At 43.0% G+C, this 18830-nt stretch overlaps 1 protein-coding gene and 1 long non-coding RNA gene across 5 annotated transcripts in view; one reads left to right on the top strand and one right to left on the bottom strand.

The window, feature by feature from the left end:
- Positions 1–126, bottom strand: part of LOC135305414 (uncharacterized) — a 161418-nt gene extending 161292 nt beyond the window's left edge. For both annotated transcript variants that reach the window (XR_010366600.1, XR_010366601.1), the window contains exon 1: positions 63–126. This is a non-coding gene — a long non-coding RNA (uncharacterized LOC135305414). The remainder of the gene's footprint in view (positions 1–62) is intronic.
- Positions 81–15576, top strand: MYSM1 (Myb like, SWIRM and MPN domains 1). Of its 3 annotated transcripts, none has more exons than XM_064428977.1 (20): positions 81–227; positions 2080–2155; positions 2345–2415; positions 2690–2767; positions 2899–2925; positions 3434–3512; positions 4015–4113; positions 4700–5448; positions 6270–6400; positions 7233–7336; positions 8708–8785; positions 9841–9929; positions 10242–10296; positions 10375–10425; positions 11236–11310; positions 12309–12497; positions 12645–12777; positions 13037–13142; positions 13262–13319; positions 14107–15576. In XM_064428977.1, the coding sequence occupies exons 1-20, from the start codon at positions 169–171 to the stop codon at positions 14263–14265; spliced, it is 2466 nt and encodes an 821-aa protein (XP_064285047.1). In that variant the 5' UTR covers positions 81–168; the 3' UTR covers positions 14266–15576. The 3 variants fall into 3 exon arrangements, with proteins under 3 accessions (XP_064285047.1, XP_064285046.1, XP_064285045.1); XM_064428976.1 differs by lacking the exon at positions 81–227 and adding an exon at positions 1953–1987 and having other exon boundaries at positions 13265–13319; XM_064428975.1 differs by lacking the exon at positions 81–227 and adding an exon at positions 1953–1987.
- The last annotated feature ends 3254 nt before the right edge of the window (positions 15577–18830 follow it).

The raw sequence follows: 18830 nt of genomic DNA, 5'->3' as shown, positions 1-18830 counted from the left end.
CTCACTGCCCGGCCCCGTCCCCCAGCTCGCCGGCCGCCCCAGCCGCCCCGCGCTCCGCCTACCCCGCGCCATCTCCGCCTCCGCCGCGGCCGCTCCTCCGGGCGCTGCTCCCGCCCAGCTCCGCGCCGCCGCGCCGCCCCTTCCCGCGATAGCGCCGGGCCCGCTGTCATGGCGGCGGCGGAGGAGCCCGAGGTGGACATCGAGGGGGACGCAGCGGCCGCGCCGGGGTGAGTGAGGGCCGCGAGGGGCCGGCTGCGGCTCGGCCGGCGCGCCCCGTGCCCCCGCGGAGCGCGGGGGCCGTGAGGGCAGAGCCGCTCCTGAGGGGGGGGCCCGGGCCGGGCGCTTCCCGCCGCTCCGGGAGAGACCTTGGAGTGTCACGGAGTGCCCCGGGAGAGGGGGCAGCGCCGGTGCGGGGCACCGTCGGGAAGGGCACTGAAATCGGGGCTGTGATAGCGCTGGTGTGAGGAGAAGGCGGAACCGCCGTCATGGGATCCCCCAGAGCCCGGAACAGCGCTGCGAGGCTGCTGGGAGAATCCTTAAAATACCCATGGAGATGGTGCTGGGTTGTGTAACTGGGTTAGCGAGGGAGGCTCGGGAAGCTGAACGCCGGGAGGGAGGTGCAGAAAACGGGTCCATAGAATCATGGAATGTTAAGGATTGGAAGGGATCTTAAACATATTCTAATCCCATCCCCTCTGCCATGAACAGGGATATCTCCCACTAAAGCAGGTTGCTCAAGGCTTTAAACACTGCCAGGACTGTGGCATCCACAGTCTCCCTGGGTAGCCTGTGCCAGGGCATCACCATCCCCAAGTAAAGAATTTCTTCCTATATCTAACCAAATTTTTCCCTCTTTCAGTTAGTACCCATTAGTCCTTGTCCTATCGCTGCAGTTCCTGCAAAGAGTCCCCCTTCCCTGTAGACCTTTTGGATAGTGGAAGTTTGCCATCAGGTCTCCACACAACCTTCTCTTCTCCAGGCTGAGCAGCCCCCCTCTCCCAGCCCATCTTTGTAGGGAAGGTGCTCCAGTGCTCCTACCAACATCGTGGGCTTGCTCCAACACTTCCATGGCATCCTTATGTTGGGGACCCCAGAGCTGGATGCAGCACCTCTCTCCAGGTGAGGTCTCACCAGGGCAGACCGTGCTGCTTTTGGTGCAGCCCAACATTCCACTGTCTCCCTGGGCTTCAGCAGATTCACAGATAAGGGATGCTGAAGTGGGTAGGCAGTGACTGCAGTGCCTCAAATCGAGCACTTGCAGGTGCTGGGAGAGAATGAGAGGTTTGTAGCAGAGACTCTGCCCTCAGGTAGCCCCTGCCACTGCTGCAGACAGGCTGCTGCCAAAGGGGGCTCTTGATCCCACCCTCTCCTGGGTATGCTCAAAAAGAAGCAGGAGTTGATTGATCTCTGGAGATGGAGACTCATCCTGATCCTTTATCCTATAAAGAGATGTTTGAAGTGCTGCACGAAGCAGTTCAGAGCAGTAGGTGAGTTTAATTTAGTAGCACTGCAGGGAATATAGGCCTAATTAGTCTTCAGACAAGACAATGTTCTGGAAGTAAAGATTTTTGAAAACAAGTACTTACACAAATTACTAAGGAGATCTTATGCTGCATGAAAATAAAAGGAAGTTGATCAATGACATGAATCAGTGACAGATCTCTAACTAGTAGTTATTTACAGAAAAGTTTTAATAAAAACTGAATTAAGTCTGAGCACGAGATTAAATATTGGGAAGAAACTCTTCCCTGTAAGGGTGGTGAGCCCTGGCCAGGTTGGACAGGGCTTGGAGCAACCTGGTCTGGTGGGAGATGTCCCTGTCCATGGTAGAGGGTTGGAATGAGATGATCTTCCAACCAAACCATTCCCCGATTTTATTCTGTGGTTCTAACAACCCTGACAGGATTCATACCTTGTGCAAGCAGGAGCTCTCCTCAGCAGGAAAAGCAGTTTGCCTTTACAAGAAAATGCTTTTACCTTACTGGGGGTAAGATGTAGAAGTGTTAAGTGGAGATAATGCAACTCAATGACATTCAATATTAAAAATACAATGGTTCTGAACACTGGGATCTCTTTCAGAGATCATGAAAACACAGCATCAAGCCTGCTGCAGGACCACTATCTTGATTCATCTTGGAGAACTGGCAACAGTCTTGTAAGTATTTTTTTAATCAATGCTGCTTGTAGCAAGGTTATCAGAGCTTCTGCGTTCTCTCTTCCCTCCATGCACATGCTCTTTTAGGTTTTTAACCACTGCTTCTTCCTTACTTTTACAAACTATTGTCAGTACTCACATGCAGTGTGACAGAATTCAGACATTAAAATGTGTTTTTGTTGTTTGCAGCCCTGGACGTTGGACAGCAGCATTAGTGAAGAAAACAGGGCTGTCATTGAGAAGATGTTGCTGGAAGAAGAGTATCCTTTTGCTGATTTGGTTTTATGTTTTCCTGTAGAATGCTAAAAACCCTCCAATTTCCAAAAGAACTGGACAAATCTTTGCCTGTTAAGGTGACTGACACCCTGTCAACTTCTAAGTAGATTGCAGAAATCCTGCTGTAGAAACTGCAGTTTTTGTTTCTGCAGCTGGGTAATTCTGGAGCATCGTAATTTATCTGATTATTAAAATCCTCACATGTGCAAATATCTCTGATATTTGGAAGTTTGGAAACTTACTTAATGACTATTTCAGATATTATTTATCCAATAAATCACTTTCTGAAAAAATATGGCTCAACCAAAAGGAAGTGGAGAAAAGACCTGTGAAAAGGTAAGATCTGTCTGGGAAGAATTCTTAGTTAGCTGAGTAGAAATGAAAAGTCCTTCTAAAATCCTTCTTATTTGCTGGATATGCACCAGCAGCACAATTACTAATTTTTATTTTCACTCTTGCATTTGCAGCCCACATAAGAAAACTGGAAAAGTCATGTATGTACATTTAAACAATTGAATTGTATTTTTAAGTGTGGTGTCTGATTTTAAGTTACCAGATACTATTTTTAAAAAATTAAAGTTTGTTTTGTTTGGCTATAAAAAATTATTTCAGAGACCTTACAACAGAAAGAAATATTGTGTGTAACAAGAGTCTAGATTAAACCAGGTTTTGGGGAGTTTTTTGGTAGCACAGTGGTCTTTATGATAAAAATTTGTTAATTCTAGTTGCCTTTCTACCTGAACTTTTCTGTTGCCTGCTTTGATGTATTTCTGTGCCATTGGTCACTGATGAATATTGAATTGCTTTGAATGTTCCATCATGATGGAGAAGCTGATGTGATTCTCAGTATTTTATTTATGAGTCACATTCATGTTTAGAGCAATACTTTGAGTTTTGCCAAAGATGGGGAGTAGTCCTCCTGTCAGAGAGTGCCTTGAGTGACAGGGATTGGAGAATATTTGGATTTGGGAAAGCTCTGATTTCTGCTTCCTGCATTCCCAGGGTGCGTTCACCTACAAAATCACCTGGCTGTTCCTTGAAGTGGACATCAGAGGAAAAAGAGCTGTTTGAACAAGGACTGGTGAGTTTGTTTTATATATATATATAATATTTTATATTGAATTAATGAGTTCATCTTGAACAGTAAAGTAGTTGACATGAATAAGCATGTTGTATTATTACAATGCTGCATTAACTATGAGAAGTATAGTAGAGTGTGTTCTGAAGGCAAATCAGGTAATGAAGTAAAATCCTTTACTGTTGTAAGGTCTGCAGAGATTATATGGTTGTGCCAATTGCAAAAGGGTTTGCTTTGCCAAGCACAAGGATTCCTTGGGATAACAGGCAGCAGAGTGCCTGAAATGGGTGAAGAAGAAGATCCTTCAGTCAAGAATAACAATAATTCTTACTACTGGATGCAGTTTCCTTCTTGGTAGAACATAAAGAGTGAGCTTCTTTACTATGGGTTTGCTGTGGTGTTTGTGCATTTTAATGAATGATGAGGTTTTGAACTCATTTGACACATGCAGTGCCATGTCTGGGATGGCAGAGTTGGGGTCACTTCCATGTACTTTGTTTTTCAGGTGAAATTTGGCCGCAGGTGGACGAAAATTGCCAAACTGATCGGCACTCGAACAGTTCTGCAAGTCAAGAGCTATGCCCGGCAGTACTTCAGGAACAAGGTAACTGGAGCATCCCTGGAGCTGCCAGAAAGGTGTTTGCCAATGGGTAGCTTGGTTTTTATCTGTCTTTTCAGGGCACTGCTGTCAAAGCAGGTACTTCAATCATTTTTTTATTCAGAGAAGTGGAATATCGTTATTTGCAGATTTAAATGCGAAGTCAAGCCTGATTTCAAGTTCCTAAAGTGACCACTGTTTTTGTTGCTGGTATAACTAAACAATAAATGCAGTATAATTGTGGTCCCTTACACTGTTGGTTGTTACTCTGAAAATACTAGTTTCCACTATACAGCTCTTTCTGCTGTGTGTTGTAGTTTTAGCTTCAGCCTCATTTGAGATTCCATGGGATTTAAAAAATAACTACTTCCTAGGGCTTTTTGACTGGAAATGCATGTAAATTTATACTTGGCCTAAAGTATACTTATAATGCTGTGTAAAAGTTGCAATGGATTAAACTAAATTAAAATGATGAATTGAAGAAGAAACACTTCAGAATATCTGTTGTTCAAATAAAACAATCCTGATTATTTGGGAGGCAGATAGTTTTCATTTGTTTTTACCTCCTAAAAGTGATTTATATTTTCTTAAGGCGAAAAATGGTGATTCAGAAAAAGAAGAGCAAAGTCAGTGTGGGAGCAGCCTTCCCACGGAAGATGGGACAAGGGTGGAAGCTGGAAACTTGAGAGGCCGTGCAGACCCCAACCTGAACGCGGTGAAAATCGAGAAGCTGTCAGATGATGAGGAAGTGGACATAACTGATGACATGGATGAACTGCTCACTCCTGCCTTCCAGCAAGAAACAGGAAAATCTGAATTATCTGTTATCCCAAAAAGTCCAGTTGAAGAAACAAAAGCAGTGGAGCAAGGTTTTTTGTCTGCTGGCCACAGTTCTGCAGCTGCTGTGGCTAAAGAAGATCCTCAGCATACCAGGCCAGACACAGTGGATGCATTGGTATTTCCTGCTGTGGCAGCAACGTGTTCCCAGCACCTAAATGGGGATAAATCTGTGAATTTGGATTTCCAGCAATGCAACAGTCTTGTTGAGAAAGCTGAGCAAAGTGGACCAGTCACATGTCCTCCAGAAGGAAACAATCAGGACCTCAGTGAGGAGCAAAGAGACCTGGCTGATAATGGATTGCTTTTTCCTTCTCCCTGCCAAGTGGATGAAGATCATCAAGAGGAAGCAGAGGAGCTGAAGCCACCTGATCAAGAAGTGGAGGTTGACAGAAGCATCATTCTGGAAGAAGAGAAGCAGGCTATTCCAGAATTCTTTGAAGGGCGCCAGGCCAAAACGCCAGAGCGTTATTTGAAAATCAGGAATTATATTTTGGATCAGTGGTGAGATGCATTAATTTCTTTTACTGAAATAAGTGATTAAGATGTCCTGGTCTGATGTAGCTAATACACTACTTAGCACTAATAGCTTACTTCTGAATAGAGCGAAATTAATTGTATGGTAGCTTGCCAGTGAAGAGCATTCATTAATACTTCTTTTGCATCTTCCTGATTTTTTATCTGCCATTCTGGAAGCTGAGCTATGAAAGTACTTTGAAGCATTAAGAAAATGAATGTTCTGTACCAGAACAGGCTGCATTTATTTTGGATGTGCTATTTCCTTGCCATTTTTGCAATCCTGTGCATAAGAATGGTTGTAACAAATGGTTCCTTAAAATAACCAATGGCATTAATTCCATACCCTTGCCTTTACAGAAAGGCAGCAAGAAATAATAGTCTGTGCTAGAGCAAATAGTGTTGACCAAAGGAATGCCTCAAATTAAGGATCAATTTGTAGTGGTGCTTGTACACTTAAATATTTTATATTCCATCTGCAAAGGAGTGGTGTAAGGAAACATAGTGACTTGTGGTAGGAGGCTCAAGGTAATTTGGTTGCCAGTTTTGGTTTGTGCTTGCTTTGAAGTATAAAGAATTATTGAGTTTAACTCTGTCCTCATTCAGTTGTCTTGTGCCCTGACAGCTTCTAGTTGCAAAGAGAGACTAAAATTCCATTTGACACCAGAGAAGTGTTGAACTGAGAAAATTCAGTATCAGCTTAAAGGAAGGAATAAATGCATAGAGAGTGAAAACAGGACCTCAGTTAAAGTCACCCAATTCCTTCATGGTTTGTTCTGCTCTTTGACAAGTGCTGTGCTTTGTTTTAGGGAGAGGTGCAAACCCAAATACCTGAACAAGACCTCGGTGCGGCCAGGCCTGAAGAACTGCGGGGACGTCAACTGCATCGGGCGGATCCACACCTACCTGGAGCTGATAGGAGCAATCAACTTTGGCTGTGGTAAAGACACTTCTGTTAGAATAGTCAGTAAAGAGCCTCTTCTGGTGCACTGCTGAAGGACTGCCTAGCATTTGGGTATGCTGCTCACACAGAGGATGCACATTCATCCTTGCTAGGAAGGACCTTCCAAGCAGAATCTCTGATAACCTTGGAAATCTAGAGGAGCTTGTAACCTATTTATAGGATTAGGAATTTTGAGCTTGCACAAAAACCTCTATTTTTACTTTTTATTTCCCTTTCCTCATGTTTAATCACACACCAGTTGGTGGGATGTCTGTTTTGTTTCATGCTTTTCTGTGTGTCCTGATACCAGCTGTGTCTGCAATTCTGCCTTCCTTATTAGGCAGAATTCAAGTAATTGTTTCTTTTTCCACACTAAATTATAACTATTTTCTAAATAAACACCAATGCCTTCATCCTCAGGGCTAGTTTTTAAACAATTCAAGTGTTAAAATTAGGTGACCTGTTAAAAGTGAATGCGCACATGTTACCTGATGTTGGTTTAGAGGCTCTGAATGAATTTTGGTCCAAAGCTGAATGACCATCACCTAGGAGAGGAGCAATGTCCTGCAATTACATTTTGTCTGAAGTAAAGTTATTAAAAATGAATTAATAAGAAGGAGGTTTTGTTGTTTTAAAGTGTAGTGGGAGAGGGCTATGTCATCACCCAGAATTACGACTATCAAGATATCTTTGCTGTGAGGGTTTTGTTTGCTTTCTCCCTGTGCCTTTTGCTGTTGTCACTTACCCGTGTGTCATTCCTGTGTGTGTGGCAGTGCTGAGCAGCCCTGAGCTCTGCTGACACGGGAATTGTCCCCTGTGTGTCCTGCAGAACAGGCCGTGTACAACCGGCCGCAGCCCGCCGACAGGAGCCGCTGCAGGGAGGGCAAGGACACGGTGGAAGCCTATCAGCTGGCCCAGCGCCTGCAGTCCATGGTACAGCCCGGGGGCAGTGGCAGCAAGGGGAAAATGCTCCCAGCTTGCATTGATCTGCAAGCCAGGGCACCTCGGGGAATGTCTCCTCTCACTCAGGTTGCAGTTTCCTTAGGGTGCCCTGCGATTGATTCATCTTGAGTGCTGTGTCCAGTTCTGGCCCCTCAGTTTAGGAAGGATGTTGAGATGCTGGAGCACGTCCAGAGGAGGGCAACAAGCTGGTGAGGGGCTTGGAACACAAACCCTGTGAGGAACGTGTGAAGGAGCTGGGGTTGTTTAGCCTGGAGAAGAGGAGGCTTAGAGGTGACCTTATTGCTCTCTACAACTTCCTGAAGGGAGGCTGTAGACAGGTGGGGGTCGGTCTCTTTTCACTGACAGAACCAGAGGACACAGTCTCAAGCTATGTCAGGGAAGGTAGAGGTTGGATATCAGGAAAAAAATTTTTCACTGAAAGAATAATAAAGTACTGGAATGCTCTTTCCAGGGAGGTGGTAGAATCACCATCTCTGGATGTGTTTAAAAAAAGACTGGACATGGCACTTGGTGCTGTAGTCTAGTTGAAGTGTTAGGGCATAGGTTGGACTCGATGATCTTAGAGGTCTCTTCCAACCTCATTATTCTGTGATTGAGGTGTCAGTCTTGGTACAGGTGTCTCACACCCACTCACATGTTTAGGTACTTCATTCCAGCAGTCTTGCAGGCCTTCCCCTGCAGCCTGAACCCCCTCTTCCCCATATTTTATTAGCCACAGAATAGTGAAGTGCATTGCAGTGCATGATTAAGTTGCTTGCATTTCAACAGTTAAATACACTAGGTGTATGTTATGGCTTACTGAGAGCCCTATGCACACAATTAAATGCAGCAGTAACTCATTTATAACTGCATGGATTACCAAGGCTTGCCAGAGTTAATTTTTATATTCACACTTAATGTAGCATTTTTAAGTCCTTCACAGCAAAGTAAATCAGTTGATGAGAGGAGAACTAAATCAATCCCACTTTAAAAATAATAAATTGAAATGTAAAGAGCTGTAGCATACACTAGATGTAAACACACTGAGTTTATAGCTTTGTGTGTTGTCTGAGCATTAATTCAGAGCTAGATATCAGTGCCCTCTTGCTGTCAGGAGTGCAAGGAACAAGTTCCATGGAACAGTAACAGGCTTTACAGCCTTCAACCCCAAAAACTTTCCTGATGATAATTCAGGACAGATTGTGAACTACTTAATTCTACAGAAATCCGGGGTGTTCTTTATTTTCTGGGAACGTGTTGGAGTGTCAGTACCATTCCTGGGGCAGTGACCTTGTGGCTGCCTGCATGAAGGAAGTGCATTTTTCTCAGGGTAATTTGGCTCATGGTGGTTTCTTGCCTCAGCGCACGAGAAGACGCCGAGTGCGGGACCCGTGGGGAAACTGGTGTGATGCAAAGGATTTGGAAGGACAGACATTTGAGGTAACCCTCCTGTGTTTTAAACTTACCATAAATCATCAGTTCCTGCTAATTGCTGGCAGGTGCTGTTGCATCAAACAGACAAGGGAACAGTTGTGTCATAGGGATTTAACCTCTCTTGTGGAAGTGTAATTCGACGGTACGGCAGCAGCTGGCACATCTGCATGCTGATAAACACAGCTGCATTTGGGGTTTGCATGAGGGTTTTATGCCCATAAAACTTGTTGCCTTGTCTTGTAGGAGATTTCATGACCTGTTGCTTCAGTTAACTGCCTTTAGGGTAATGGTAGGGGATGGGAGAATAACATTTAAATGTTATTTTTCCAGTCCCATATGGTTTCCTTGTGTTCATTATGCAGGTGATAATGAGTTCCTAATATTAATTCTGCTACTAGCAATATCCTCAGTAATACTGTGGTTTATTAAGTGCTTAAAAAATTCATACAAGGTTAAATATTTTATGGGAGATTTGGAAAGAAAATACACGTCTATTCCTACAATTACAAATTACATCAAAAGTGAAGAACTGTAAACATCCAATTTTCCTGTATACAAAGCCTTCTCAATTTTCAACCTTTCAGTAATTGCCTGTAACAATTACTTCCATAATGCTATCATGCCATCCCTATTGTAGAGTAACTGTGGGTTAATAAGTCCAACACTTCCTGTAAAATACATATTTGGATGGAAATAAAGGTTGAAAATATCTCTAAGGAGGGGGCATGATAAATTCTGGCTGTGGTTTGTAATGGCAGGTGGTCACACCTGGATTTACACCTGGTTTGTGGTGTGGGCTGTGATTTTACTGAATTTGAATGATTTGGAGAGTGAGAGAATTCTCTTATCAGGCACCTTGTGAACCTGATCTCAGATTGTCATTCCTTCCACACTGCTTGGTTCTGCCATGGCTTTTGCCTCTATCTTGAGTAGTCTTGTAATACACAAATTATATTAAGAGGGCAGGGATATCAAGAATTTATTCTGGGCTGGTTTTGCAATCAGGGCTGAAAAAGCACTTCAGACATTGAAACATTTAATTTTTTAAAAAACCTTTTCAGCATCTCTCAGCTGAAGAATTAGCAAGAAGGAGAGAGGAAGAAAAGCTGAAACCTGCAAAATCTTCTAAAGGTTCGAGACAAATCAAAAGGTATTTGATCACATCATGTTCAGACATAGGTCTGCCAGAAGTGGAACAAATGTCCTGTGTAATGTCAGGCTGGAACCCTGCATCCTGGCATCCTGGTCTGAAATAGCAGGGATGCTTTTCAGATGCTCCATGTTGGAATTCAAGAGTGTGGGAAGTGATATTTCTGTATTTGGTAGAAGCCATCCTAATGTGGGATGAGAAAATCCAGTGAAGAAAACAAGGTTATTCCTCCTCTGCCAAGGAGACAGTGGGAAACTTGAGAAGTTTCCTGACTGTCCTACATCTTTAGAGAAATTTTCTTTCATTTTATAGTTCCTTTGATCCCTTTCAGCTGATACCATGCTGTTTGTTCACGGAAGAAAAGCAGGTATGTACCTCTGAGTGAATTACTGAGAAGGCTCCATTGCTTGGATTACTTTCCTTATTTTTGTGTTTATCATTTCAGGAACCCTTTCAGGTGAAAGTGTCTTCTGAAGCACTTTTAATAATGGATTTGGTGAGCGTTAAATTTTATCTTTCAGAAAGCTGTGATGTGTGTGCTGTGGGTTTGTTTGTTTTTTTTAATGAGCAACATAACGAGACCAAGAAAATAAAACAGAGAAGCTGTGGCTGCCCCATCCCTGGAAGTGTTCAAGGCCAGGTTGGATGGAGTTCTGAACAACCTGTTCTAATGGAAGGTGTCTGCCCATGACAGGGAGGATAATGAGATCATTATTAAGGTTCCTTTCAACCCAAACCATTCTGTGATTTTTTTCCAGTCAGACCTAGAAGTGTGAGAATCTAGTATTAAATAAAGCCCTTAAAATGAATAGGTTTTGTATTGTGCTTAATATACAATTATTGACCTTCTAGAAAAACTGATAAGAGCTTTGCTACTTTACTGAGAGCTTTACTACTTACTACTCTCTGTCATACTTTAAATCTAATTTGCTTAAAGCTACTTTCTGAAACAGACTGCCCTTCTGAAATCTATGGCTTCATTTTCTCCCAGTCTGGGAATTGATTTTGTGTTTGCAAAGCAATGTGTGGGTTTTTTCAAGAATAACAAAATGTGTACAGTTGTGTTCAGCACTGCCCAGGCGAAGCCAGCATTGCCTTGTGTATGGAAGCATTGCACTCTTGCACTACATCTGTGGTGTGTATATAATAAGCAAATTTAATCTTTTCTGTTTGCTTTAAATGGGAGTACTGTGTATTTGAGAGTCTTGAGTTGTCTTGAGTTTTCCTTCTGCATATGCTTGAGAAGTCACTGCCTTGTGAGAAATCCCACAACTTGGACTTTCCTACTTGTTTGATCTCATTCCAGCACTCTCACGTGTCTCTGGCAGAAGTGATTGGGCTGCTTGGTGGAAAGTACTCTGAAGCTGATAAAGTTGTGGAAGTAAGTGCTTGTCTTTTCACATTTTCTCTATAATATTAAAACTGAAATGATCATAGTTACAATTTGAATAGATGTAACTTATTTCTAAAAGGCAACTGATTAAATATATCAAAGTTGAAGTTCATGACTGTAGTCTTGAAATATGAGAGTTAAGCTTACATTCAAGTGTCAACTGCACCATGAGCAAGATCTGGTAAATGCCTCCGAAAACTCTGTAAGTTTTATGTAACTGATTCCCAGAATCACTGGGTTGGAAGAGACCTTCAAGATCATCGAACCCAACCCAGTCTCAACACCTCCACTAAACCCTGGCACCCAGTGCCACATCCAGGCTTTGTTAAACACACCCAGGGATGGTGACTGCACCACCTCCCTGGGCAGCCATTCCAGAACTTTATCACTCTTACCATAAAGAACTTTTTTTCTAATGTCCAACCTAAATTTCCCTTGGCACAGCTTGAGAATGTGTCCTCTGGTTGTGTTAGTGCTGCCTGGAGAAAGAGCCCAGCAGCAGATGAGCACAGGCACCTTTCAGGGAGCTGCACAGAGTGATAAAGTCACCCCTGAGTCTCCTTTTCCCCAGGCTGAGCACCCCCAGCTCCCTCAGCTGTTCCTCACAGGGTTTGTGTTCCCAGCCCCTCTCCAGCCTCGTTGCCCCCTCTGGATGTGCTTGAGTGTCTCAATGTCCTTCCCAAACTGAGGGGCCAGAACTGGACACAGCTCTCGAGGTGTGCCAAGTACAGGGGAAGGATGAGCTCCCTGCTCCAGGCCAGGTGCCATTGTCCTTCTTGGCCAGCAGGGCACACTGCTGGCTCACGTTCAGTCTGCTGTTGAGCAGCACCCCCAGGTCCCTTTCCTCCTGGGCACTGTCCAGCCACACCATCCCCATCCCGCAGCACTGCAGGGGTTATTGTGGCCAAAACGCAGGGCTCAGCCACAATAACCCCTGCAGCAGTGGAGGCTCCTTGCAGTGGTGCAGCTGGAGCTTCTCTCCCCAGGTGCGTGCGGCAGAGCCGTGCAACAGCCTGAGCACGGGGCTGCAGTGCGAGATGGACCCGGTGTCCCAGACGCAGGCCTCGGAGTCGCTGGCAGCCAGGGGCTTCCAGGTGATCGGCTGGTACCACTCCCACCCCGCCTTCGAGCCCAGCCCCTCCATCCGCGACATCGACACCCAGGCCAAGTACCAGGTACAGCCAGGACACACCCTAAAGCCCCCCTGGCTTCACACTGCTGCACCAGTGTGTCTTAGCCTGAATTGACATAGAAGCTGTTCTTCAGGTTTCAGCTTTGCTGTTCTGAATAAGACTGGATTTTTTGGTTTTGGTGTTTTTTAGAGCTATTTCTCCAGGGGTGGTGCCATGTTCATCGGGATGATCATAAGCCCTTACAACAGGAATAATCCTCTTCCCTATTCCCAGATCACCTGTCTGGTCATTAGTGATGAGATCAGTTCTGATGGTTCCTATCGTAAGTACCCCTGTTTAATCCAGTGTCTTAATTCTCCTTTTCCTTTTTGGGTGTTAAGGGGAAGAATTAAATTTGGAATCCAAAACACATCATCTTTTAACCTCCTTAATGTTGTCAAGTAACAGAACTACAGGCTTGTGCAGTCAGTAATAAATGAGGAACAGTTATGGGGAAGGAAGGGATTGCACCTAAACTAAACAGGAGAAAAAACAGTGGAGTGTAGCAGAAGCACTGAATAATGATCTTCAATTTTTTGCAGGCCTGCCCTACAAATTTGAAATGGAGCAGATGTTGGAGGAGCCTCAGTGGGAATTAATATTTGAAAAAACAAGGTGGATAATTGAGAAATACAGATTTTGCCACAGGTTTGTGTCCACTTCTGTTACAAACAGCCAGGTTGGAATTTTTACACATTTATTGTTACATTTCAGTCAAGACCCATGGCTGCTTTCTCCAGCACTCCTGTTTGTTTTTCTTCCAACAGCAGTGTCCCCATGGATAAAATTTTTCATAGAGATTCTGACCTGACTTGTTTGCAGAAAGTAAGTTTTCTTCTTTTAACTTTTTTATGTTAGATGTTTTTTAAAATGCAAATCTGTTTCATGTTGGAAGTCACCTGGACTTACACTTCTACAAATCATAGATGTAAATTAGTGATAAGAAATTATTTTTGTGGCACAGGTTATTTACTTACAACACAGTGAAAATAAAGATCCTCCTCTCAGAGAGGTGGGGGTGTGGTTATGTGCAGATTTCAAGTTTGACCCTCAGTTTGGAGAGGAATTAATGGCAATTAATTACTCAGGTCTCTCCTCAGCATTTTGTGTGCTTTCAATATCAAGACCTGCACATGTCTCAAGAGCAGATTTGGCCTTCCCGGTCCTTTGTTCCATCAGTAAAGTAATGCTTTGCCATGGATAAGTAGGAACTTCAATTTTCCAGTCAGTGTAGTCACTGCTCTGGAGCTCTGGCTAGTGGCAGCTCTACCATTATGGCACAAACAAGACAGAAACTCTGCCCAAAGCAAAAGACATAAACAGAAAACTTGCACACAGTAGTTGCACACATTGATTTTTTTTTTTTTTGTTCCCTCTCAATACAATAGTGTAAATCTAAACTTGAGTTGATAGAATGCTCTGAAATTTAGTTTTTGGGTAATTGGTTTTAAAGACTTGGGTTTAGATCACTCTGTTCCATTTAAATTTATAATGTATAAACACTTTTTGTAGTGTTCATCCTAAATAAATAAATCAAAATCTCTTCACAATACTTATCACATAAGAAGCGGGGAATGACAATTTAAAACAGATTTCCTTTTCTTTTGCCTAGCTTTTGGAGTGCATGAGGAAGACTTTGGGCAAGGTAACAAGCTGCCTCATTGCTGAAGAGTTCTTGACTCAGATTGAAAACTTGTTCCTTTCCACGTACAAGAGTGAAAAAAATGCTGAAGGAAGTGAGAATGAAGGTTCACATGAATTGCCAGTGTGATGGCTTTGGAATTTTGATTTCATTTTTTACTTTCTTCCCCTCCTCTCCATTATGTCAACTTTTTCTGAATTGTTATCCCTTTTGGTAGTGACTGTTAAGAATCCAGTGTTGTCTCATTGTTGTGGTTTAAAAACACTTTGAAAGCTCCTAATTTGTGTGACCTGTGTGCCCAAGGAATGCTTGATGCTGAGGAGTGCCATGGAGGTAATGATTGACCAGCCTGATGTTTGGGAAGGAGGACACCCTGTCAAGAATGCTGTGCATCACTCTGCAAAGAGAGCTTGTCCTCTCTCAAGTCTTTCACTTTGGGAATTTTCTCTAATGTTTTTGTCTACACGTGCACCTCTAGCTCAGAATGGATTTGTTTATTTGCTTTATGGAGTGTGAGTTTGAATGAATTCACAAAAGGGAAACTTAACTGAAATGAGAGTTTTATAGCCCAAACTTTCCTGGTGTCCAGTAAAAAGTTTCATTCAGTTGTAGCAAAATACATCCCCCAATTTCTTTTTACTATTATTTTTCATATTATTTTACCCACTGATTCTGTTGGTCAAGTAGCTTTTTGGCACATTCTTTGCCATCCTGCTTCCATATTGGGGAGAAAAAGCTGATGAGTGTCATGACTTCTCAGTAGTGGCTGTGCTTGTTTCCAGTGGAAATGATAACTCCTGTCTTACCACAGGTTATCTCTTTCTGACCTTCCATTCTACAGGGAGGTTTTATGTTGTTCTCCAGATCATTGTGGTTTGTCCACTTCTAATTGCCACTGTTTCCTGTGGAAACCAGAGCTCCTGATTGATGGCAGACTGAGTGCAACGAGCAGAAAAGGATTTGTGTGTTTGAAGAAAAAAAAAATCCCCACTTTTGTATTCAGAGTCTTCTCTATAATGTATAGTTCAATAGAAAAACACTTGTTTGTATCAGCTCCTCAGTTATGATTTCATACAGGTATATATTTAGATAAATGAGTCACAGATTGATCTTGATTGAGAAGTTTCCTGATTGCAACTTGGAAATGTTTCATGAGCTGTATCACTGTGAATATTTTTAGAAAAAAATGTGCTTTAAATGTTGCTTTCTAAATACTAATGAAACTTGACTTGTCTACAGGTATTACTATTTACACATGTTTATCTTGGGCAGAGTTTCTCAGAGAGGTCTAAAATATATTTGAAAGTTTCAAGCAAGACTTGGAATTTATATCTAGAGGGGAGACAATGGACCCAGTTTTTATTTTAAGAAAATATGTGTGTGTGTATATATATACATATATACAGTTCTACATAACATAAATGGAATTTTGAGATTTTATGTTTCAACTTTTTGTTTTTATAAAGAGTTTGAAAAGCTTTAAAATCATAGAGTTGCATCCCAAGGAGGGAACTCCTTCACGGGAAGTTAATGTTATATTTTTATCAGGCCTCATGAGTCTCTGTCACTAAGGGGAGGGAGCAAAACCTGAGCAGGTGAAAATGTGAGCCCTTGAAACTCGGTGATTTCCCCACATTTAAGAGCTGTGGACTCAAAAGTACTGGTGGGTGTTGTGTGCTCTCTGTGTTCAGATGTGCTGGTGCACAGCTGTCGGTCCCACTACTGTGTGTAATTTACCACTTGGTGTATCCATCTCTCTCTGCCCTGTTGGCTCAGTCTGCATTTGCTCTAAACTCTCACCTTTGGAGCTTCCTGACCACCACTATTGCAAGGATTCCTGGATTCCTGCCTGAGCTACACTCCAGGTGGGAGAGCACTCCTCCTTCTCAGTCATGGGGAGTTGTGTTGCAGTTTTGCAGTTTCCTGGAAAATCCCCCAGTGTCAATGTCCTGACAGTTCCAGTTAGAGCTGCTGGGAGGAGAATTTTGAATCTATTGTCACAGCACCATGAAGCAGATACTGCTCATGTTCCACACTCTTTAGGGATGAGTCAGGATTGCCCAGGTAGTGCTAACAAATGTCCTGGCTGCTTCCCTCTCTAGTGATCACTGAGGTAAAGTCACACAGCTGTATTGTTGTATTCAACAGTGGTGTTATGTAAGGAAATTTTTGAGGAACCCAGACTTTTCAAGTGATTTTTCTGAGGACATGGGCCTGGATTGAGCCTTTGACATGCACATAAAAGCTCCAGAATTTCAAGTGTTTGTTGCAGGGTGGTGTGGGAGAAAATACAATGCTTGTACCATCAGGATCTAGTCTAGCACACAGAATTCTATAGGAATTGGAAAGAGCACTGTTGTGATGCTGAGTAATGATTTTGTTGACAAGAGGCAGGGTAAGAAAATAAACTAACCTACTTTTTATCATTTAGTTTCACTGAGTGGTTAATGATATGAGTTTGGAAGTTGCATGCTTCCCAGGAAATAAAACCTGTTTAACTAATATACCAGTTCTACCAAACACATTTTAGGCATGAATTTTTTTATTAAAAAGCTTTTATTTCCAATCCAGGCTTCGTTTCAGTGGACCTGTGCTAATCTGCTGTTCCTTTCCATAGGACCAGTGTTACACCTTACCAAGTTGTTGCTCAAGACATAGGAAATTGTTGAGTAGGGGCTGGAATGATACAGTTAAAACTGGAATTCAACAGGTTAAGAAAGGGAAAAAGAAATTAACAAAACCCCCACAAAATAAACCCAAACAGCCCCTCCCAAGGTGTCACTTTTGGCAAATATCCCTATGGGTATTTGTTGGCTGAATCCTGTTTTGCTCTCAGTTGCCAGCAGTGCTGCCTCACAGGAATGCAGATCTTGTGTGCAAGGGGAGGGAACATCCCTAATTGCATTTTTTTTTAACTAACCAACTTGCCAAAACCAATTCAGCTGAAAAAAAACAAAATCCATAACCAAGTAAAAAAGGTAAGCAACTTGCCAAAACCAATTCAGCTGAAAAAACAAAATCCATAACCAAGTAAAAAAGGTAACCAACTTGCCAAAACCAATTCAGTTGAAAAAGCAAAATCCATAACCAAGTAAAAAGTTAACGCTGTTGCCACTGATATTCACTCAGTACTTTTTTCCTTTGCTCGCTTCTCCGCTATTTCTGCCTGTTGACAGACAAGAGTCTGCTAATAAAGGCTGTACCTGCAGTACCCAGAAAGATGTGTCCGTGTTTGTAAGAGCTTCTCTCCGAGCCGGGGTGCGGAATGTCTTTGTTCCGTGTCGGTGGCACTGACCGAGTGACAGAGCAGCGCTGGGCTCCAGCAGAGGGAGCTTTGTCACAGCGCTGCGGGAGAAGTTCGAAATCTGAGCAAAACTCTTCTTACGGGTGTGTGTGTAGTGAACCTGCGGCCGGGGAGCGCATCCAGGCAGGAGCGCCTCGCTGGGGAGGTGTTCCCCTCGTTGTTTTACAGCCGCTGGGCTTTAGTCTCCCTCAGAAGCTGATCCAGTGGTGCTGGAGCAGGGATGCTGGGATGGGACCCCAGTGTTTGCAGGGGCACATCCTGGAGGTGCCCAGCAGATCCCTTTCCATCAGCCGCGTTCCCTCCCCCGATCCGATCCAGGAGTGCTGGTTCCAGCTCTGTTCCAGATTCCTTCTGCTGTGCTGCAGAGAATTCGCTCAGCCATGAGGGCAGAGAGGCTGTAGGGGGAAGAGAGGCTGTGGAGGAGGACAGTGCACCCCAAAAGCAGAGTGTGGCACAGCAGAGCACCCCAAGTGTCTGCACGGGGAGGGAGAGGTGCTGTGCACCCCCGAGGAAGTGAGGGATAAGGATTCATCCATCCCCGCTGGAAGCAGCCGGTGGTTTAACATCCCACTGAACACTGTAATCACATGTGATGCTGGACAAAGTATTTAATGGCCTAGATAAAAGTATTCGGGTTGTTTAATTGCTGCTTTACATAGACCTACTGCCCTACTTTTACAAGGTTTAGAATTGTGCTGAGAAATTGTTTCCATGGAAGCAGAGATCACTAAAGAAATAATGCACTCCACATTTCCTACAGGATTATTCCTTTTACAGCCTGCTGTTCTAAATAATTAACTCTTGTAGTACTGTTGCAGCTTAGCATGGATTAAAAGAAATAATACATTTTTGGTGTCATAGAGGCATTACATTTTTAATATATATAAGTATTTGGATATATATATATATATGTATACATAGTTGGAAAAACTTGTCTTTAAAGTAAGTCCCTTCCTTCCTTATTTACAGAGGGAAAAATCCACCAGTAAAAGAAAAAGTCAATTAAGAAGTGCACTTTTATTTTGAACTATATTTCACGTTTGGCATTTAAATAATGTGAAATAAAATATAGACAAGATATGAGGAGGTAGGTGATAGTTAAATGGATTTTGACTTTGAAGGAGGGATGTGAAAATTAAAAGAAAAAAGGACATTATTGTAGTATGGCAAATGAATGACTTAGAAATGGGAAAAGAGTTGCTAAACTATTATAGAATCATCAACATGACAAATTGACTTACCTGGCAGTCTTAATAATAGTTTTAGCTGTAGATCTCAATTATTTTCCAAGAAAGCCAACTGGAATTATTATTACCTGAAGGAATATCCAGATTGTGTCCTGCTTTGGCAGAGGGTGTTCACATCCCGTTTCCACGTGCAGCTCTGATTT

The sequence above is a fragment of the Passer domesticus genome, chromosome 7, assembly GCF_036417665.1.
Source record: "Passer domesticus isolate bPasDom1 chromosome 7, bPasDom1.hap1, whole genome shotgun sequence".
In the NCBI taxonomy this organism is placed as follows: Eukaryota; Metazoa; Chordata; class Aves; order Passeriformes; family Passeridae; genus Passer; species Passer domesticus.
The sequence above is the reverse complement of the archived record's forward strand: the minus strand, read 5'-3'. Positions and strand labels throughout refer to the sequence as shown.